The sequence below is a fragment of the Antrostomus carolinensis genome, unplaced genomic scaffold, assembly GCF_000700745.2.
Source record: "Antrostomus carolinensis isolate BGI_N321 unplaced genomic scaffold, ASM70074v2 scaffold18530, whole genome shotgun sequence".
Lineage (NCBI taxonomy): Eukaryota > Metazoa > Chordata > Aves > Caprimulgiformes > Caprimulgidae > Antrostomus > Antrostomus carolinensis.
In genome coordinates this window covers 18,867-41,360 of record NW_010289292.1, presented here as the reverse complement: position 1 = coordinate 41,360, position 22,494 = coordinate 18,867, and the positions used below count along the sequence as shown (strand labels likewise).

The following is a 22,494-nucleotide window of genomic DNA, read 5'->3' as shown; positions in this document are numbered from 1 at the left end:
GAGAAAGTTTTCAGCTACAGCATGGGGCAACTTCTGAGACCAGAAGAGTTGCATACAGCATGATTTATATACGGTATGAGCTGCATACAGGATGATTTATTATATTTTTTAATGTTTCACAAGTACAGTAGGTTCTTCCCTAATTTTCTGTGAAGGAAAGATTAAAGGGCATTGTGGAGTCTCTGTTTCTTTATGTCACAGTTGGATTGTTGGTGGATAATGCACTCTGATTGCTTCCCTAGACTTTGAACTTTGTCTCTAGCTTTTATTTAACCATTTGTCCCTGTTGTTAGATGTTTCTGTGTTCTGTTTAGCAGCAATTTGTTTGGCAAAAAAAAATAACAACCAACAACTTTGGTTTTCAAATTTTGTATTATTTTTTCAGCAAAAACTTGTCTAGGCTTAGAAGTGTCCTGTGAATAGTTTCCAGAACTGTCTTAGTAAATGTCCGTATATAAACATGTCCTAAAATGATCTCGTGGTTACCAGGAGATTCTGACTTTTTCCTGAGGATTCACTTGCCATTATTCATTAATCAAGGTGCTTCCTTACCTAGATTTTGTTTTCATCTCTCCCTTAGGGAAGAAATAGCACTTTGTGTTGACAGAGTTACAACAAGATGTTTAGCTAGCAACAAAATAAAGTCCGAGGGGGGTGTCTGGATCATCTGCCAGTGAGGCAGAGGGACGTGCTTAGCATGTCCAGAAATCAGATTTTTCTCACTGAGGTGCAATTTCTGTAAATTTCTAAGTCCACTTACACAGTTAAAAGCTTCAACTCAGACCTACTTAGTATGATACTCTAATTATGGATGGTAGAGAAAACTATATTAGCTTAAAATCTTTTCTTAATGCAGAATTAGCTTCTTACAACTTGTAATTTCATCTCCACGCATTTCCCTTTGCTCTAACAGCCATCAGAGATGCATGCTCCAGCTTCAGGTCCTGCAGCTCCTCGGGGCTAACACAGTTCTTCTGTCCTTCTAATGCCCGAGGGTGAGTTAGCAGCACGGCCACTGCAGCACAGGCTGGGCTGGTTCAGGAGGAGTTATCCAAAGCATAAATAGGAAAATGAACTTTGCCACCCGGGTCTGCTGCCGTAGTGTAGCGCGCCCGACTGCGGGGGCCGCGGCGGAGAGACGGCGTCAGTCCCACAGGTAAATGGGAGGATTTCCTAGCGTCTAGCAGGTCAGGTTGCATTGCATTTGGTGTGCATAGAGGTGTGGTGGTGAAATACAAGTAAGTGCAGGAGAGAAACAGGCTAGTGACTTCCAGCTGTCATGCAGAGAGCGGAAGATCTGCTATTCTTTACTGTATGGCATTTTTTTCCAGTTTCTTTTTTGTCCCAGTAACATCATGAAATACCACAGGCTCTTGGGTTAGATTAGGTGATGAGGGGCATAGCTCAGCATGTCTGAGCATGCCAGATGTATTTTGGGCTCTAGAAAGAAGCATGCTACAAGATTTAGTCTGTATTTAGTCACTGGCCTACTTTGCAGGATATTTTGCATTTCTGAAAACTTTCTCAGCAGAGATGTGCCCTTTTAAAAAATCTTTCTGTTTCTTTCTTTAACATATTTAACATGTTTTACAGCTATTTAAGCTTGAAAGTAGTAACAACTAACTGTTCAAATGCTGCCTACATGTTAATTTTTAAACATGTATTTATTCCCTTTCCTCTTTTCCTTTTGATTTTTACCTTGTTAAAGGCAAAGCTTGGCCATTGCTATGCTCTGTCACTTGTGTAAACGCAGTGGACGTCAAGTCAAGCCTCCCAAGTTTTGGAGGAAGCTCTATTTTGAACCATCACCTTGCATAAAATGACAGGAGAGGTGACTTCTTACGTAAGATATCCTCTTCTCCCAGGGCCATATATCCCGTTTCACAGGGAGGGAGATTGTGTAGCTGCCTCTCTGAGCCCTTTACCAAAAACCGTGCTGACAAACTTTGTGAGACTCTTTGGCCTTCATGAGGAGTTTTAGGAGCACACATAAACACACTTGAAGTCTTAATTTCTTTGGGACCATCTGGACTTCTTCTCCCCACCCCTCCCAGGGAAGCTAATAAAGGCAACCTTGTGACTTTGTGGTTTATTTTGGAAGCTGCAGGAACTGGCAGTGGCTGGAGGAGCCAGATTTGGCAAACATTGTCCCGTGAACTCTGTTGTGGTGGGGGAATGTCACAGTCCCCCTGCTCTTCCTTATCCCAGAAATTGAGTCACCACGATAAATTGGTAGGTTGGTTGATAAGTGAAGAAAAGACAGATTTCTGTTGGGAATAAGGATGTGCTTTCATCTTACGGGTCCGAAGGAAACTGGTCTCATATAATCACAGCGTCTGTGGCTACATGCATGGATCTCAGTCAGCTTTGCTCATTTTCAGGAGAGGAAACTGGGGCACCAAGGCTAACTTGGCAAAGGTACTGTGTAAATCCATGCAGGATGAAGAATTTAATCATTAATCTCTGGGATCAAGGAACGACCGTAGTCCAGCACTTCATCTCCTAGCAAAAATCTGATATACATAATAGAAAATTTTTAACAGAGTTTTGTCTTCCTTCACAGGCAAATAAGTGCTAACTCTAATTGTTCCAAATATCATTAGCCTTTTCTGTCTCTGTCAAGTCCTTTTCCCCTCGATGGGCTGAGTGCTCATGAATTATAAAAAGGCAACAAGTCTTCAGACATCAAAAATGCATTGGTGCTTCATGTTCTCATGTTATCTCATATAATAAAAATCCTTATACAAATGTTTTTAGCCATTAAGAGCTTCCAAGACGTTATTTTAGAGTGTAAGGCATTCAAGGACTGATGTCTGCTCCAGGTCTGGAAGAGACATGAGCAACAGTTTTTGAGCCAGTTTGGAGCCTGGAGAAAGAGAGAGACATCTTTTCTGCTGAATATGTGTATTTAGAGAAAACATCAATCCTTGACATCACCTTACGAGTTTTCTAGGAAACACTTACATATAGATGTGGTATTTTCCTGTTGGTTGTTCTCAAGGATCCAGCATCTTAGGAATACATGAAATCTCTTTTAATTTTTAATTTTGCCATTATTTCAGAGGTTTCAAAGACCATTTGTCCTTGATCCTGCAGGACCTACATTGCACTGAGATAATCAAAAGAAATTAAGTATGGTCTTGAAACTGTGGATGTGGGTATAATGTATGAGACTGAAGCAGCTGTGGGGAAACTGAGAGGGAGCAGGAGGTGGGCTCAAGGCTTTTCATCCAATATCCCCTGATCTCTTGAAATGCCTCTTAAAACATGTGGAGTTGGCTGACAGATATTTGCTGCTAAATGTTCATTTAACCCATTGCCACCTCCAAAATGGCACTTTCCTGGAGCCAAACAGCATGGATGAGAAAACAGAGGGTGGGATGGGACGTCTTTGTGGCGACTGCTAACAGAAGAGAAGCAGTCCTCAAAAGAGGCAGATGGTTTGGGCAAATGTGCTTCTAGCTTTTGACCATCTTGACATCAGTGTGAGCCTTATTGCTCTGCCTAGCAGTCTTTTGGACAGTGAAGGTTTTATTTTTTAAAGTCCCTTTCTTCCTGTCCATTTTTTAGTTTGAAAAAGTTCACTCTTTTTCAGATTAGATTAATTAAGATGTAATTCAAAAGTTGATCATAAATCTGAAACTATCAAAAGAAGTACTAAAAGATATCTGTAACAAGGTTTGAATGTACTAACTGCTAGTAATTGGTAACCATCTATAGGAAAGAGCTGAGAGATCAACTTTTTAGTTAAACTTTCCTTGTGGACTTCCCTAGATCTGTAGGAATACATGGGAATATTGCGATTATTGTGCTGTTTCAGTGACTAAGAAGCTGTAAGAAAATTGTATCCTTACTGCATGAGATGTGATAGTGTCAGTAGATGAATATTAATGCTCTTCAGAGTATTTTCAGTGGCATTTTCTAGACAGACATAGATAAAATAATTTTTCAAAGGAGTGCATCCCTGGCTGCAGCTGATAAAATGTTGAGAACTCCACTGAGGTCGGTGGAGCTAGGTGATCTACATCAGCTGGGAATCAGGCTGTATGGTGTGGTCTATATATATATATATATATTCTACATGTCTTATTTTCACTGGGTGCAAAGAGCCAAGAAGAATCCCCCTTCTAGAAAGAGGGTTTATTGCACTGCTTGGTAAATTCAACACAAACAAAACCCTCAACCTTTCTAAATCCTTTTAAACTGCTCAAAAAATTTTCTCAGTCAGTGATATTGCAAGAAACATATTGCTTTGGAGGTGACCTAATTTTAACCTTTTCTGAGTTGCTTCTGATTAGAACAGTCACATGCCGAGGTAGAACCCCATTAGTGGCTTTAAATCATCTGTTTACTTCTCAAAACGTGCATTGTTTTGGGCTCGGCTAAGTATTCCCCCTTTAAAAAAAATTGTTTTATTTTCTTTTTTTTTCTCTTGCAGGACAGAACATCGCAGTTGTACCAGTTTGGGAGCAAAATATGGAATGTGTTTCACTGCTGACCAAAGGCAGCCAAATGAACATTATTTATAGTAGTTTGAAAATCAGCAGTTAGCAGTTTCTTCACATTCTAACACTACCCAGCACTTTCCAGAGAGAACTCATTGTTTACAAGAAATCTGCTTTCCAAATCCGTTACGGTGCCCTCCAGCCCTGACTATTAACTATTTGCAAAGGGGAAGCTAATCTACGGTTTGGGGAAAGATGGCAATGGATGAGTACCTGTGGATGGTCATTGTGGGTTTTATTATTGCTTTTATTTTAGCCTTTTCAGTTGGGGCAAATGATGTTGCCAATTCTTTCGGAACGGCTGTGGGCTCTGGTGTTGTTACTTTACGCCAGGCTTGCATTTTGGCTTCAATTTTTGAAACCACAGGCTCAGTATTACTGGGAGCAAAAGTAGGAGAAACAATTCGGAAAGGTATCATTGATGTTAATCTATACAACAACACTGTCCCACTGCTGATGGCAGGAGAAGTGAGTGCAATGGTTGGTAAGTAATGCTTTCCTGTTCCGAGTAACATTCATTGTGTGTTTGTCATCCTGTTTGTTGTGAATATTGTTAATTAAGTCTTCCCATCTTCTGGACTTGCACATCTGGTTTTGTGTGAATGCAGGCACCTGTATTCCTTTTTTAGACTCCTGTTTTTTAAATGCTTCTAATAATTTACATTTTTCAATGGTTCAGCCATTCAACTAGTAGAAGAAAAAGTTGTTTAACATAATGGATCATATATATGTATTCCTAGGGTACTGAAAAACAGTGTTTTGGAGATTTTTATGCTGGTAAATGGAAAATATGTAAGCATAGCATTTGTGACTGTACAGAAGATCCTACAGAAATAACAGTTTGCAAGGAATATGTACAAGAAGGAATTAACTAAATCATTCTAAAAAATTACAGAAAATCCAAATATATTTGCTTAAACTAATTGTCTAGCTCACCAATTGCAGTTAATCATACACTTCACCCTTGCCCATGGCAAAACTAAAGGAGCAGTAAAGATAGATGGTCACACACTGAAGGTCTCTTTAATTTTTCTGACCCAAACCGACAGCAGCTCAGCGTACCTTAAGAGTCTGCTTCACGTGCTTTTGTTTGCAGTTAAATTAATCTTCATTTAGAACAAATAGCATATTCTGAGATAAGTAACATTAAGCCATGATATTTACTCTTTGTTTATATGCAAGAGGCTTTCTGAGCTTTTGGAGAGCTCCCTCAAGGATCAATAGCAAACCTGCTTTTAAAGGGCAGGAGACAGCAGGAAGGAAATCCTTTTACTGTGGGAGAGGCAACCCAGGCAAGGAGCCAGCCTGCCCATCCCACCACCAGTCTGGCAGGTCCGTGGCATCCCATGACAGGGTGGCATGATTTATACAAGCATCACAGTGTCCTCTGTTGGAAAGGGATGCTCCACTCAAAGATTTTCTTCCTTAAACCTAACCTAAGTATTATTTCCACCTACCCCCTCTAACCTCCCCATGGTTTTCAGGCAGGACCTGCACATGTGATAGGTGAATCCATGCAGAGGTCTACTACGTGATTATTTTCCCATTTCTATGGGGAAATGGGAAAATTTTGCTTTTTTTCTTTTTTTTTTTAATTTTAATGGATCAAGATGGACATTGGGTGCTGGTTTCTGGACTTGTCTGAGGTGGCTTTGTGTGCTTGAGAGCAGGGAGGTGGTTCCCTTGGACTTTTGCTGTTCCTGAGCCTCATGAAGGTTGGCCACCTTCCCCTGCCCAAGAAGAAGAGGGGTTGTTTAGCGAGAAATCACTGTTGGGACCACAGCCACTTCCCCAAACGGTCTCTGTGTGAGGCTGCCAACTTAAACCACATCAAATGCTCTTGGGCCCCCCCATCAGTTCCTCTCTTCTGATATCTTGCAAGGTCAGCTGCAGATTTCTGGTCTTTACCTCAAGCTGTAGAGTGGCTTCTTAGTACCACTCCACCTGCATCATTTAGCCTTCTGCTTCCTGAGGTAGCTCCATCATTTCCCACGGGCATGTGCACGGGAGCAGCGTGCACCATCTGAAATGTAAGGGACCTGCATCTTCTGAACTTCATGTTCTTGACACGCATGATCCCTGTTGCAGGAAGTGTCCTTTTCCTTTTCTGTATCTATTTCTGGCATCCTGATCCTGATCGGGCAAAATTTTAAGTCTCAAGATGCCTCCTGCCGAGGAAACTGGCCAGACGCTCAAACAAAACAACTTATTTGCATGAGTATTTACATAAGCCTGTGTGAAATTCATGACCAGTTGCATTCCCTTCCTCCAGTAAGGTCATTAAGAAGAAATTCCACTTTTTAAATCTCAGAATTAATCACAAGTTACAAACTGCAGATTTCTTTTTTTTTGTTTTTTCTTCAAATCCATCTCCAGCTTTTCTCTGGATGTATGATATTTTTTTTCCTGTGTTTTCTCTGAGCCTTCCTGGATGTTTTCTTTTCCTCTTTCTGTTTTTGCTCTGCGTTTTCTCCTCTGTTTTCTCATGCCTCATGATCATGTTTTTGCAAATGGACTTTTACCTTCTGAATTTCGATGAGGCTTAAATGAGTCAACAGTCTGGGAGAGACCAAAAGTCACTATATCCTCTTTCCAGATGCTGGTGGAAGATCCTTTGATGCTTGCAGCAAACAGCAGATGGTGATTTTCAGGGCGACCTTCTCTCCTAAGAGAGAAGGAAGCAGGGAGCAATGGGATTGAGATTTTAAAATGTAACATTTTGTAATGATTTGTTGCATATTAAAATGTTGTTTGTTAGGCATTTAGGAAGTTAGGGACTGTTGCTTTTTGGGGTAAATTGTAGTACTTCCCTAGTGTTAACTAATTGTCAGGTTATTGTCAGGAATTGCCTGAGCATTGTTGTAGTGGTCCTGGTGGGAGCTGAAGTCAGCAGCTGCTGCGACCAAGGAGCTGCCACCAACAGAGGAGACATCTCAGCCAGGATTAGCAAAGCAAAGTCCTAAACCAGTCTTGCAGGTGGCATGGTACTCAACGGGGACTCCCACCTGGCACATAGCACCGGAGCCTCAGGAGAATGGATGTGGTGCCTTCAGCAGCAGGGGAGCATGAAATGCACCCTGACCTGAAAGCCAGCGCTGGTGACTCTTGGTCAGGGCAGTCCTCAGCCAACCCTCTTTCTTTAGGAGATAGCAACTGGGAGGAAAGGGTATGTGGCCATGGTGTCAGCAGGCGGGAAGAGTCTGAATTTGGGACTCTGTAACAGGTCTAGTGAGCCTCCTGCTTCCTAGGTTACTTTTGCAAAGATAAATATTGAGAACATGCATTTTGTGTTAAAGAGGAGTTAAAGCTCTGATGTAGGTAGTTAAGGCATTGCAAGCCCCAGAGGAAAGTCCTGCTCTGGCTTGATTTGTATTTTCTTCTGTTCCTTAATGTGCTTCCTTAAACTTCTTTAGATCACACATTGTCCTTCTCAGACCATCCATCAATCCTCCACCACTTTTCCTCTTGCTGCCCTGTTTGTTTTCAAGGTGAAGTTGATTCAACAAGAAATAACACTGTATTCTCTCTATTCCCCCCCAACAAAAAACACAGCCCTCATCACACATTTGCAGTGCAGCTGTGGTTTGGTTGCATTTTCCCTATTTTTTAAACTGAGCATTTTGTAATTACATACATATGGCTGGCTTATCTGTTTATTTGGCTCTTTACAGATGTTATCATCTGTTTTCTCTTTCACCTCACTTCCACTTACTGACCTCTAAGCTCATGTCAAAGGTTGCAAAGTGTATTTATTTTTACTTTAGTACAGGGGAAGGGAAGCCAAAAAATTAAAGAGCAGGTGTTCCTTGTTTGAGCTAGAATTTCCAATAGCAATAGGAGAACCAGTTGTTTCGGGACAGTACCCCAAGAGAGATCAGTTTTACAAACTGGTTGACTTCCAAACATAGCTGTGTGTGATACCAGCAAGTCACCGTTTGCAGATGGCTCTATTTCAAGAACTTCAAACCATCTTCTGTTCAGACTGAGGATGGAGGCTGAGATTTTGAGTAACAGCATACCTTCAGTGACCTTGCTTTGGTCACCACCTCTGTCTGCTGCAGATCTGTTAAGAGAGGTGGCACAAGCCAGAAAATACAAGATACCTCATGGCAGTTTGATTGCTGTCATTGAGGTCTCTTTAAAACATGAAAATTTAGTCTTAAGGCCATGAAGCCTTAAGATGAAGAAGAGATCTTTCTAAGAATTCTGTAATATTACATGAGATCCACAGAAAGCTTGTGTCACTGCCAAAATTATTTTGGTGTCCTGAGGTTAGCGCCACTGCAAGAGTAGCAGAGAACCTGGTCCTTGCAATGTGCAAATGAGTTGGAGCACGGTACTGCATGCTCAAGGGCTTGGTGGCCAACTGTGATCTCTTCTAACTACCAAAAGTTGGGACTGAAAACAAATACAAGGCATCCTCTTTGGTGCTTGGGGTTTGTTGGGGTTTTTTTGTTTGTTTGTTTGTTTGGTTTGTTTTTTTGTTTGTTTGTTGTTTTGTTGTTTCCCTCCCCCGCACTAATGGCAAACATCCTTCCTTGGGATGTCTGGTGGGACACCAGGCATCACATTTACTTCATAGGGCATAAGCCACCATCCCCTAGTTAGTTAGGGGATGCCTTATTTCCTTATGCCAAGAGTATCTTTGGCTACTCCATGACTAAGATAATCCTTTTCTGCAGTTCTGAATTTCTCCAGTGCCACAGTGAGCTGCAGATTAAGGCAATGAGAGAGTCCTTTTTCCCTCCTCAGTCCATTTTTCCTACAGAGGTCTCCAGGTGGCCACACGTCACTAAGAGGCATAAAAACTCCCTGCCCTGCAATTTGAGCCTTTCTCTGGTAGCATCTGAATTTAGGAGCATGGGTAGTTCATTAGTGAAACAGTGGATGCCTCCTCACAATGATCACTTGAAGGCTTCCAGGTCTAGCTCTCAAGAATGAGGTTTTCTAAGCTTGATGCAGGCTGGGAGCAGTTTGTGTATTTAATCAGACAGGCTGTAAATACTAAGAGACTTTAAAAAACCGAAACAAAACAAAAAATCAGAACTGTTGTGTAGTGCGTGCAGTGTAAAGAGCTTTTATTAATAAAAAGTCACGAGTAAGATACAGCATTCAAAGCTGCTATTAAACTGTCTTTGTATCTGCTTTTAGAGACAGAACAGGAACAAAACTCTCATTAGGAGATCTCTGTTACGCATGTGGAGTGTAGGCAGTGCTTGTAAAAGAATGTGGGTACATGGTGAAGAATTTTCTGTGTGACATTATTGTTATTGTTGTTGTCTATACCATATGGTTGGGTTTTTTTATTAGGTTCTGCTGTTTGGCAGCTGATTGCATCATTCTTGAAACTCCCGATATCGGGGACCCATTGCATCGTAGGCGCTACAATTGGATTTTCTCTGGTGGCAATTGGCACGCAAGGAGTCCAGTGGATGCAGCTTGTCAAGATTGGTAAGTGTTTCCTTTTATGCGTGAGGGTATGTGAAATAGTGTGCAATGGCTGTAAAAAACATTCCTTGAAATCTGCTTTGTGCTGGTAGCACTTCCTCCTTAAATTATTTCCTGCCCCAGTCCTGTCATTCAGAAGATGACTGATGCCATGTTCAGTAAGGGCTGCAGTGTGTTTCCACTGGAGAAAGGGGTAAGACGCAAGTTGCACTTCCCCAGCAGTAAGCTGAGGAGATGTTGTCCCTTAGAGACATGATTCAAGGTGACATTCCTCCTCTTCTAATTCTTTTTGTGGCAGCTCATGCCACCTCATTTTTGCTCTCATGTGAATGCCCACAGTCATGTTTCTCCACCCACCAGCTTCAGGGAGGCGAAAGCTGGGCATGCAGCACATGTTTAACTCGCAGCCTCCCACTGCCAACATCAGCACAGCCAAGCAGGGATGTGAAGGAGTTTTCATTATTGTTTTGGAAGCCTTGTAACCCGAGTTGCAGCCTAAACCCTTTATTAAAAATATTTGATGCTGAAGGCACGGAAAGACAATTGAGCTTTAGAGAAGTTGGAGCAATGCATATTTTTTTCAAATTCAGTTGAAAGTAGAAGAGAGTTTACAATAACAGCAGAATCAGTCTGGTAACCATGCCACAAACAATAAATCACTCTGGATGAGATTTCCAGAGTGCTGCCCTAATCTGGTTTTATTGAAATCAGTGGGAGTTTTGCCACCTACTTCAGCTAAATCAGTCCTGGACACTTGCAAATCTGGCCTACAAAAAATGTACATGCATTATTCATTACAGCTGATGCTGCTATGACATTCTGGAAATCGAGCCTTTACCATGTGAGCAGCATGGCATCCTGCTAGATGCAGTTGCTTTCCACTTGCTTGCAACATTCATGGTCATGGTGATTAGGAAATGCCAGGGCTTTCTTGGTCCACTCTGCCTCAAACTACAAGAAACTTTCCTGATGAGTTTGATTGCTAAACTTGCAAAATTATCGGGAAATGTTTTGGCCTAGCATTACTTTGACTTTCATGAGTGTCAGTGGACATTGAGTTGCACCAGTTGTAAGTAAACATATAAAACATTAATTCCAGTTGTACAAGAACTGTTTTAAATTTATTGCTCATTAACTACTTATTACTTAACTCTTTTGCAAGCATACTGTTTATTTCATGTTCCATTCTTTCTTTTCTTCAACACAGTTGCATCTTGGTTTATTTCCCCACTGTTATCTGGCTTGATGTCTGGAGTCCTCTTCGTGCTGATTAGATTCTTCATTTTAAACAAGGTAAAGAAATCTCACTATTATAATGAGTGCTCAGTATGAAGGCTCTGTTCTAGGCTTCAATTTGAGTGCTGGCGTTTCCAGAGTTGAAAGTTTGTGGCTTACTTTGTGGACAGGAGACCAGTCTTTTTTTTTTATAGCCATTGGAACAGTACTTGTTGTTAGCAGCTCTGAAAACTCAGAGTAAGTAATTTGACAAGTGTTTGAGGCTTAGAAAGTGCTATGTGATAATTAGTACTGTATATTCTGTTTGATTAAAGGATGGTACATTGAGATTGCTTCTGTATTAGTACAAACTTGTTGGCATTGACTTGGCCTCATGGTAGCCATTCTGACTGTTATTTAAACAGAACAGTCCTCCCTTGGAGATACTCTAATTGTTATTTGATAGTTCTGAAATTTTAAGCTTTGGTTTTCTAGCATATCAGATGTTAGAAGATGGGCGTCTACATATTTCCTAGATTCTCAAGGAACTTGAATTGATGGGTTTTAGTGACCTCAGTCAAAAGTGGCAGCTTTGAAGTCACATCAGTCCATATATCTCCAGTGAGGAAGATTATTTCCCTGACACCCAGCATGAACTGGAAACCAGAACACTTTTATCTGCTCTTCACATTTGTTTCACACTATTCAATTTGCTAAAATGGGGGAGTGCAGTGCATGACAATGACCTAAAATAAGAGACACTATATTAGCAGTTATACAGGGAACTTAAATAGATGAGGGATTAATTCTTTTGCTATAAATAACACTACCTGTAACCTCCACTTCATCATTCGTTATTTCTGATATAAATAAATGTCAGCGATAAAAGCAGATGATAAATTTGGTTGGACTCAGCTTTGAATTTAAAATTACTCAAGTTGCATAAAGGATAAGGAAAAGCTCCTCTATTGCATTCAAAACCTAACAAATTAAGAAATTAGTCATCAAAATCACATGAACTCTGGTATAAAAGCCACATATTTAAGCATTCAAGAGGCAGAAAAAGTTCAAGCTAAGGAAGTTGTCGCTGACTGCCATCTGTGCCATTCGGAAAGTAGTGAGATCTGTAGAGTTTCTTGCATAAGCAGGTAGCAACTCTGGCGTTGTGTGCGTGCATAAAAAAGAACAGATTTTAGCTTGCAAGTCCGTGCCCTAGTGTAGGAGTTCATGTCCTTGTTGAGGGTGCCTGTGCTGCATCACGCTTTGGGACCGGGGCATAGCACAGGGCGGCTGCAGCCTTCTCTCAGCTCCCTTTTATAGCTCATGGCAGCAAGGAACAAAACCACATTAGCCAGCCATTAGCTTTGCCAGGTTTTTTGCAAACACGTGAAACCCCTCAAAAGGCCAAAGCAGTCTCCTCACAAAGAGACTCGCACGGTGTGTTTCCGCTGTGCCATCAGCTGAGCCTTTCCTTCTGAGCACTGAGGGCCCGAGACTGAAGCAGGGGCAGCAGCATGCTAAACACTGCACACTCGCTTTATGTATGGTACCTGTTTAATATGGCCAGGCACTTAATATTTCAGAGATTTCTGCTGGCTGGTGGAAAGTGCCAGGCTGTCTCAGTCAAAACTGGACAGGTTAGGAATAAAGTTTTGCAATGGGGGCATTGGTGCTTGTAGCTCCACCTCAAAAATATCGAAGCCTTGTCCTGCTCAGCACCCTTCAGTCGTGCCAAGCGAAAGGGACTCCTCATGCTGGAGACAAGATAGGTAAGAAAACACTCGCAGGAAGAAACCTGACCCCAGGTCACCCAGCAGGTCTGCAACCAACCCGAAAGTACAACCTGTCTCCCTGATTCCCATTAACAGTGTCAAGCTTCCACAGAATGCTGGTGCTTGCCAGGACCAGCGTTGTGGATTTGGGTGTAAGCAGACAGGTCACCATCCTTTCCTAACCATCCACCCAAAAGCTCCACCTGCCTGGCACTGACTGGGGACCATGTGTTTTTCTCATGGCATTTCATGCTGACATGAATCTGGTGGAAAATCCAGCTAATGTTTCCTTTTTTCCCCGATTTCTACACAGGAAGACCCTGTGCCCAATGGTCTACGTGCACTTCCAGTGTTTTATGCTGCTACCATAGCTATTAACGTGTTTTCCATCATGTACACGGGGGCACCAGGTGAGTGAGCCATCCGCTGCGGGAGGCAAGGGAGGGAGGCTTCCTGCAGCATGTGATGATGCTCTGCCAGCGTGCTGTCAGGTAGCTGTCAGCACCACATGGTTATCTCCTATGTCAGGAGTTAACGAGGGCAAGAGTAAATCATACACCTCCCCACATGCTTCTCTTTGTGCGTGTGCTTTTGTGACTCCCTCCTGATCACTCGGGTTAGTGGGGAAGAGCACAACTACAAAAAAACCCCTCTGTAGGGGAAGGGAAATACTGAGCTGCCAGCTTCGGCTTCGTAAATCTGAGCACGCGTGGAGCTCTCAGAGGTATTCCAGAGATGTGCATGAAGGAGGGAAGGTTGAAAGTGGGCAGTAAGAGCAGGTAGGCTGTTTGCACTCAGTCTAATGCTAAAGCTCCACTGAGATCAGCAGAGTCATTGCTTTGGCAGATCTGGCATGGAGCCTGTTAATTACATTTACTTCTTTATTTCCCTGCTATGATAAGAAGCCCCGAGCCTGTTTCTGCTGCACTGAATGCATCTTCTTTCTTGGGTGCTGTGTTTTCATTGCAATTCAGTAGGAGATGATACATGCCATTTTCAGGACTTTATTTATATTTTTGTATATTTGTGTATTTCATGTGCATTTATGTTTGTGTTTATATTTGAACTTATGTTTATATTTTTATAATTTTGTTTGTATATTTATATTAACACATTTTATGTTTATATATTTGCATTTATATGTTTATATTTAACTTTACACAAGGTGTACATTTAAACACACACTTGCAGAAGAAGAGTTCAGAAAAAAGATGTTCAGTGCTCTTGACTACTTTATTGAAGACTCTGGTCATTAAATGCTATCTTTAGACTAGATTATTGCCCCAGAGCCATGAATGCACAGGCAATTGAAGAGACACTCCTGGGCGTGCCCCTGAATTAAGAAAGCAGGCTTAGAAAGTGACTTTTTTTGACTAGAAATGTGTTTTCTCCAAAACCTAACACACTAGATGTACTCTATAAATGCAGTTAGCAGACTTTACTTCATAGCATAGCATTACTGTAATTAATAAAAAGCTTGAGAAGTTCCCAGTCTGAGGATAACATAACTCAACTATTCCTTTTTCTTAAGTCTAATTGGCTGTGTACCCAAGATGTTTCACAGTAAATCAGCTGTATAACCAACATTTCCTCATTAATTGTACTGCAGAAGTAGGTCAGGCACTCTGCAGTGACTCATTAAGCAAAATAAATGAAATAAGAATCTTAATGTCCCTTCTGTTTCAGCTTAGCAGTCTCTAAAGTGCATGAATAAAAAGGTGAGATTCCATTCTTGATACTCAGGGAATACACACTTACTCTCCAAGGCCTCTGTTCTGGCAACATGTACTCACAAGGATGAATTAATCATATAGGTTTCAAGATGGGCGTGCATATATAGGTTTGAAAGATCAGAGTCCAAGCACTTTCTTCATTAAGGGTCTGATCATTTAATTGAACAAGCTCAAGGAGCTCTGTTGAGGAGATACTTACAGGAACAGGAGTTACTGACATGATTGTGCATTGCTGGACTGAAATCTCAGCTCTCAAGTGCTACATGAAGCTATTATCATAAGCAGATAATGGCTTAGATTAAGCTAAGCATCGGGCTTTGTTGACCAGAGCAAAGGTCGGGTAAATACTTACCCTAATGGGCAACATGGTTTAAGGTGCATTAGTGTATAAAATCACTGCAAACTTGTTTTAGCAGCCCTGATGTGGAAGTTTTATCCTTGACTTCTTTGGAAGTAAGGTCACAGTAGAGTAAAAAAGAATTAGAAGAAAAAATCTGCAAATATTTTCATGTCAGCTAGACCTTTAAATACTGCAGTAACTGATATATATGTTAAAATTGATCAGCTCATTCATGTTGCTTTAGAATACTTTGTGAACACAGGCTTTTCTGCAACAGACTGTTCTTTCACTGCATGAGATAAAGTTATGTTAATTTATGGTTTGCTTGGGTTTTGTTTCTTTGTCTTCACAGTACTGGGACTGGTACTGCCAATGTGGGCCATCGCTCTAATATCAATTGGCGTATCCTTAGTATTTGCCATCTTAGTCTGGTTTTTTGTGTGCCCCTGGATGAAGAGAAAAATAGAAAGTAAGTAGTTGCTTGATGAAATATGAGTGATGTAAAATCATGGAAAGTTTAATTTAAGATCTGGAAGTGCCCTTGAGATGTCCTCTAATCCAGTCCTCACTCACAGGCAAGATGTGCTTAAACTATTCCTCATGTATTTGTGTAACCTGCTCTTAAAAACCTGCAGTGGTAGAAATTCAAAACCTTGCTAGGCAACCCATTGCAGTGCTCACTTCTTCTAGATTCTAGCAGAAACAGGAAAATAAATCCTGGAATATAATAAATTTTATAGTTTATTAAGGAAACATTAAAGAGGAAAAATCTGGCAGAATTATTATCTTTAAGTGACTTCTTAACTTCACAGTAAGTTAGGCTGATCACAGCTTTTAGCTTTACAGTGTTTTGCTTGTTTGTTTTGCTACTCTCAACAAATGCAGTGTTTAAAATGCAGAGGAAAGTTTCAGATTTCATTAATAAATGAGCAGCTTGGTGTTTTACATCAGTTACCACTTCAGCTCATTTTGTAGGAAGAAAAAAAGATTTAGAATTTTCTCAGATGAAATCCGTAAAGAAATAAATAAATAATGTGTATGAAATGGAGCCAGGTTATTGTATCCACGTTGATATATGCAATTGATGCAAACAGTGGAAACATAAGCAGCAAGACAGATAGGTTGGGTTTAAAATTACAGTACTGTTATTTCCTTAGGCCGGTTAAAGAAAGATGCTGCACTGTCAAGGATATCAGATGAAAGTCTTGATAAAATTCAAGATGAAGAAACACCAGTCTTTAAAGAGCTTCCCGGTGCCAAAGCATCTGACGAGAGCACGATTCCCCTTACTGGCTCAGTAACAGAAGCTGCTGGGGCATCAGATACTATTGCAAATGGGAACCATCCACGTGTACCGTATGGTAAGAAACTAAGACAAGACAGAGGGTTTATCTTCTCCCTGTTTCAACAGGGTTTCTTAACTGCAAGGAGGTCTCTATTGTAAATGGTAAGTTAGTGTTCGGCATTTCCAGCTCTAATCCCTCTTCAGCACCTGTTGGGAAAGACGCTCATTTACAAGTGACATTTTCTACAGAGGGCTTAAAGACAATTACATTTTGTTTGGCTGTATTTTAATTTTAGAAACAGCTGAAAACAAAAATTGTTTTCCTTTTTGCTTTACTTTGTATCCTTAATGGTGTTTCCATCCTTTTAAGCTGTGTAAAAATAGAGAGAACACAAATTGCTGATGTGTGAAGGTTAAATTCAGCATAAAGATGATTAGCATGCTGCCACAGGAGATGAAAAGATTTGGGCTTTAGTTGACAAATGTATGACTGTTTGGAGCGTGTCCACTGGAAAAATCTCACACATTGTTTTCTGAACGTATATTTATAAGAAGTAGGCTTGTGTGCATAAAGCTCTTTTTGTTCTCTCATGTGGTGGGGTTGCAGCCCCTGCCTCCACTTAGCAGTCTGCTGACTTTGATATCTCTTTGCTAACATCTACACAGCCCTGTAATATGGTTAATAAATGCCTGATATATTCAACTGATTCTTACAAAATCAAATAAGTCATGACGTGAAGCCCTTTGAGTGTGTGCTTCCAGTTTAAAAATAGCTAAAGCCAATTCTGAATGTTGCACAGTGGAAATCTGTGAAGTCAGGAAATGAAAAAGATAGTTTCTTTAGAAATACTGCCTTAGCTGTGGCGTGTCCTACAGCACACACTAATCTTAAATGTATACAGTGGGAATGACCATCACTATGTTCGTAGAAACAAGATAGACAAAGTGTTGGAATAGCTGGGGAAATATTTCTGCCAAATACAAACTTCTTTGCTTTCTGTTTTTTTTTAAATTATTTTAAAAGTTATGTAAATGTCTCTTAAACATAGGTACTTTTGAAAGGTGACCTCATATTCAGTATGAAATTACAGTAAACCACCTGAATCCTGAAATCCTTATTTTGCCTAATCAATGTAGACAAAACCTCAGAAAAAGTAGAGCTTATTTTACAAGAAAGGAATTTTATAGAAATTACTTTCAAAGAACCCGAGGATTTAACCTTCGAGTATCACTTTTGAGTAGCCAATCCAAAGTGACTTGCTGCAGGTCATACAGCACGTCTGGGGAGACCCAATGCTGGAACACAGCTCTTTTGCACAGAAGATGACAGAGTTTATTTTGTAGTGAATTTAATCTTGGCTTATTCACAGCAAACATTGCAAATTGATCTTATTTGTCCTGTACTCTTGCATCACTGCCATTTTACAAAGTGGGAGGGAGGGGGCTTCTGTATTTCATTTTATAGAAATAAAAACTCTAACTCTCTGCCTTTTTAGGAAGAGCGTTTTCGATGACGCACACCTCAGTGAAATCACCTGTTTCCAATGGCACCTTCAGCTTCGATGGCCAGATGAGGAGTGACGGCCACGTTTATCACACTGTGCACAAGGACTCAGGTTTATACAAAGACTTGCTCCAGAAAATGCACCTGGACAGGGCCACCGATGAGAGGCCCGCTCAAGAAAACAACTACAAACTGTTACGACGCAACAACAGTTACACGTGTTACACAGCTGCTATTTGTGGCATGCCTGTGCATTCCTCTTTTAAGGTAGCGGATACGTCGACTCCAGAGGACAGTGAGAAGTTAGTGGGAGACACTGTTTCCTACTCCAAGAAGCGAGTTCGCTATGACAGCTACTCCAGCTATTGCAATGCAGTGGCTGAGGCAGAGATCGAGGCGGAGGAAGGCGGGGTGGAAATGAAGTTGGCCTCTGAACTTGCAGATCCTAACCGGCCCCCAGTTGATCCTGTGGAAGAGGATAAGGAAGAGAAAGACACGTCTCAGGTCCATCTACTTTTCCACTTCCTCCAGATCTTAACAGCTTGCTTTGGATCCTTTGCCCATGGAGGTAATGATGTCAGGTAAGAGGACGAGATCTCACAAACCAGCACTTTTATGGTTTAAGTGCTTGGAGCAAGGTTTACCAGCTTGGACAGTTGGAAAACATATTAATTTCTGCAGGCAGATGATCATCAGGGCTGTGTTTTGCAAAGCTTGTGACACTGATGTCCCTATTGCTTTCCAGGAGTTAGGCTGCTCAGTCTGTGATTTATTTTCTTCTCAATGGTAACGTCTTTTTTATTCACTACTAAATAATTGTTCACTAATTAGTTTGATTCAGGTTTAATTTTGGCAAGCTTCAGGGCATTGAGACTCCCCCTGGCATGCCAGCCACTGTAAAAGCAAACAGGACAGTCCCAGCCCCGCAGAGATCACAGCCTATTTTAACTACAAGATCTGAGACCATCAGCAAACAAGAGGTTTAGATTTTTGTCATTAGATTAATTTAATCTCTTGTCACAGTGCGAAAAGAAGCGTGTGAAGAATGTCTTCGTTCTGATTGCTGCACCCCTTGTAGACTTCCCGTGGCTGAATCTTTTGCTTGGAGTTTTCTAGGTGTCCAGGACCATGTGAGGCAGTGTATCACTAAATAGCCCAGAAAATCTAACAAGCCTTAATGTCAAAGTCCTACTGGAGTTCATAAACTGCACATACAACTTCTCCAGCTGCCACAGTTCTCTTACCAAAATAAAGGGAGCTACCCCTGAGGAGCCCTGGACATGTTCCCTTGCCCCCATACTGAGGGGACATGAGCTATGACTCATCTCCTAGCGCTCAGTTAAGAAGCTTTCCATCTCTCAGCATGGTTCTGGTACACAGTGCTCCTTGGCAGGAGTTTTATCCAGAGCCGCTATCACCATTGAGTTGCTTCCTTTGGAAGAAGCCAGTGAGTTCACACTTCAGTCATTTGGCCTAAGTGTGTCTGTCCCTAAATCCCATGGCATTAACATCATTTCCCAAGAATAAAGAAAAAGGATCATGCTCCAAGAGTCTTTCTCTTGTGTTCATATTGACTCAGGCAGCTGACAAAATCTTGAAGTTGATCTCCGAAATGTTTATCTGCACCTCTTTGCCCTCTGTCATCTGGTCAGACCCCTGCGAAATAGTGTCCCTTCACTCACTCGTTTGCCAGCCTCTTTCCTTTCAAAGGCTCAGCTCTGTTTTATTCCACAAAGTACAAGACTTTTCACTGAAGGACAAAGGATGTAGGCTCAGGATGGAGCATTTTATACCTTCCTCATCTGCACTCACATTGCTCATCTACTTATGACATTGCTTCATCTGCAGGGCTCTATTGCACTTTGCCATCTCGGTGGCATGTGGCTGAAGGGCATTTTGGGTGGTTTTGCTCCATCCCTGGAACATTGCATATTTGGCTGGACTGCCTGTTCCCTGGGCCTGGAGCGATTCACTTGGTATTTAGTAGGCGCTCTTTCCTGTATCGTGATAACGTCCTCTGATAAATCCACTCAGAAGCTGCTTGTCGAAGCAGCAGTCCATATTTGGGTTGTAGCTGGGGCTGTACTGAGTCTCCTTCCCACTGAACCCTTGCCATGTTAGCTGTACCCTGCTGGCGTCGGTTTCAGCATTTGCAGTGGGGCTTTGCAGCCTTCATAACTCTCAGTCCTCCTTAGGCATCTGGGCAAACACCGTCCCACTCGGCAAGGAGAATGGTTATTGCTCCTTGCTCTTGTCAGCCACCTGATTTAACTCACAGCTCATCTCAAAAACATACAAACATGTCTGTTCCCTTCCTGTCCATCCAGTGCCCTGGGAATTCAGAATAGGGCTTTCTGAAGAACCTTCTTGTCCTTGCTCTGGTTATTATTCCCTTCGTATCTGCAGAGATCTGGCTCTGGGAGGGAATCCAGGGTCCCCTCATCCTCTGGATTGGAGGGCAGTGGTGCAACTAACTTTCCTCTCAGATGGGCTCCGTTGATCAAGACCTCTGCTCTGAGGACACTGGGTAAGAGCAAAGACCCATGAAAACCATTACACCATTGCAGAAAGTTCACAGCCTACCCCAGGAGGTGCCTCTGCTCCTTTATTCCCTGTAGGTGATGTCTATACATACTCCTCAGGGACTCACATGTTTGTGCAAGCATTGCTTGCCTTTTCTGAAGGAGGCAAGGGTAGTAAAGTTTGTAGAAGTGATCTTTAAGGACACAGTCGGTTCAGAAATCAAATTTGATGTTGATAGCTGGACAGGATGAAATACAAGGTTTAGACTCTGTGCAGTATGCTTTGTTGCATCTTACAGCCTAATTCTCCAAGAATTCTGCATTTGGACTGGCTTGTTGCCTTGGCAATATCCTTCCCTGAAAATTCATGATTTTTAGTGTTTTGCAGATCTCTACTTCTGTTGATGATCCTACCAAATTTGCCAGCAAGCATGCTTTTTTATGAATGCTGTTTATTCCAAAATATCTTCTTAAGCTGAATTCATGTAATTGCATAACTAAAGAACAAGTTAGCTTCATTTTGTCAGAGCTGGTAGAAATGCAAGAAGATGGTCATGGGTGTAGGACTGGATAGGAACCCATCATTGCAATTGTACTGAGTTCCAGCTAAGCAATAAAAATCAAAGATCACTTGGTGTGCCAAAAGGGTTGAGTAGATAAAACACGCTGGGAATGCAGCTATCTACCCTGTGGATTATGTAGCAGAAACATTTTGCCAGTCTTTGTCTAGCAGGGCAGAAGACTTCTCGCTGGGCTCTTGGCTTTTCCGCATGGCGCATAAAGATCTGCAGAGCTTGAAAGGCAATGCGTTGTTTTAAAAATAATGCAGTACAACATAGTTAGTAGCACAGCTTTCTGTCCACATTTCTGTAAGAAACCAAGCCTTGGCAATCCATCTTGCACTGAAGGCTGCTATCTTTTCATCTCCCTCCTTCGTTCACTTTCCTTCTGCTCATTCTAGGTGCTGCTGTCAAGCTGCTTCTCTATTTTTGTTCTTAGCCTTGAATCCTGTCGTTAAAATCTCACTTTCCTCTGCATTTGGTTTTAAGCTCCTCACTCATATATTTAGGACAGCACCTCTGTTGTCCGCATCTTTTTGTTTGGACTTGTCTCCTACATTTTAGTTCCTCATTGTGGAACTCGCTCTCATCCCATGTTTTCAATTTATTTTCCATCAGGCTGTCTGCTAGTATTCCTTGAAGGGATAGGAGCAGATAAGAGGAGCAAAGAGAGAAAAAATAAAAGCTAATATTAAAATGAAAAACTGCAGGTAGTTAAATGATTGACCTGTTTCAGAGCATGTATAAGCGTGAGGTATACAGTACAGACTGAACCATGGTGCAGCTCAGAAACACTTTTTGGAGCAGAAGTGCCCCATATAGTTTGTATAGCACTTTAGTGGGCAAAAAATGATATGGAGATCTCTCTTGTTTCATTGTCCAGGCTTTTCCCCTGGACCTGGGAGAGTTAAATCAGTATTTTGTCTTTAACTGCAGAACTAACTCATAATAAGGGTATCTAGACCCCAATTTCTACCAAGGTTATGCTTTTGAGCACCCTAACGATACCAGCCATCTTTGCTGTAGGAGCTGATGTTTGTAGTGATCAGGGCTTGTGTTTAGGCTGACATCAGCAGGGATCCTGACCGGGGCAGTTGTGCGTTAAAAGAAACAGGCAGTCATGGTAACTCCTTATTTGGGTGCCTGTTTTGTTCAGAGCATCCCCTCCTGCCCCCCTGCAGCAGAGCTTATATGGGCTGTGTCAAGGATGCTGGAGCCCTTCCAGGGCTGGGACTAACTGAGCTGGGCCGAGAGCCTTGTGACACCATCATGCACATGGGCTGAATGAAATCTAAAGAATTTAAAATCCCCACTAAATGTGTTGGGACAGAACCACTGAAAAAAATGTTGTTGTTGAACTTAATTAGCAGAGCCAAATGAGCAGGTCCCACTGGCTCAGCACCCGTGCACAAAGGGAGCATGTCAGGTCACTGCAAGGGCAACAGGAGAATAAAAAGGGCAGGATGGAAAAAAAGACCTAGGCCAGGAGTGTGACACAAGGAGAGCTGCCAGCTTCCTAAATGCTTGCTCAGAGCCAGCTTTCCAGAGAGGCCGGGAGGCTGGGCTTTGCTGGCTGGTGGGGATTATATACACCTATGGTTGAGTTGGAC

General features: G+C 41.7%; 1 protein-coding gene across 1 annotated transcript in view; it reads left to right on the top strand.

Annotated features, from left to right (window-relative positions):
* SLC20A2 (solute carrier family 20 member 2) overlaps positions 1-22,494 on the top strand; it is a 39,400-nt gene that overhangs the window by 1,541 nt on the left and 15,365 nt on the right. Inside the window, exons 2-8 of the mRNA XM_010169951.2 lie at positions 4,439-4,989; positions 9,816-9,956; positions 11,161-11,246; positions 13,254-13,350; positions 15,366-15,482; positions 16,171-16,374; positions 17,795-18,383. Coding sequence (XP_010168253.1) covers positions 4,701-4,989; positions 9,816-9,956; positions 11,161-11,246; positions 13,254-13,350; positions 15,366-15,482; positions 16,171-16,374; positions 17,795-18,383 — 1,523 coding nt within the window. The 5' untranslated portion in view covers positions 4,439-4,700. The remainder of the gene's footprint in view (positions 1-4,438; positions 4,990-9,815; positions 9,957-11,160; positions 11,247-13,253; positions 13,351-15,365; positions 15,483-16,170; positions 16,375-17,794; positions 18,384-22,494) is intronic.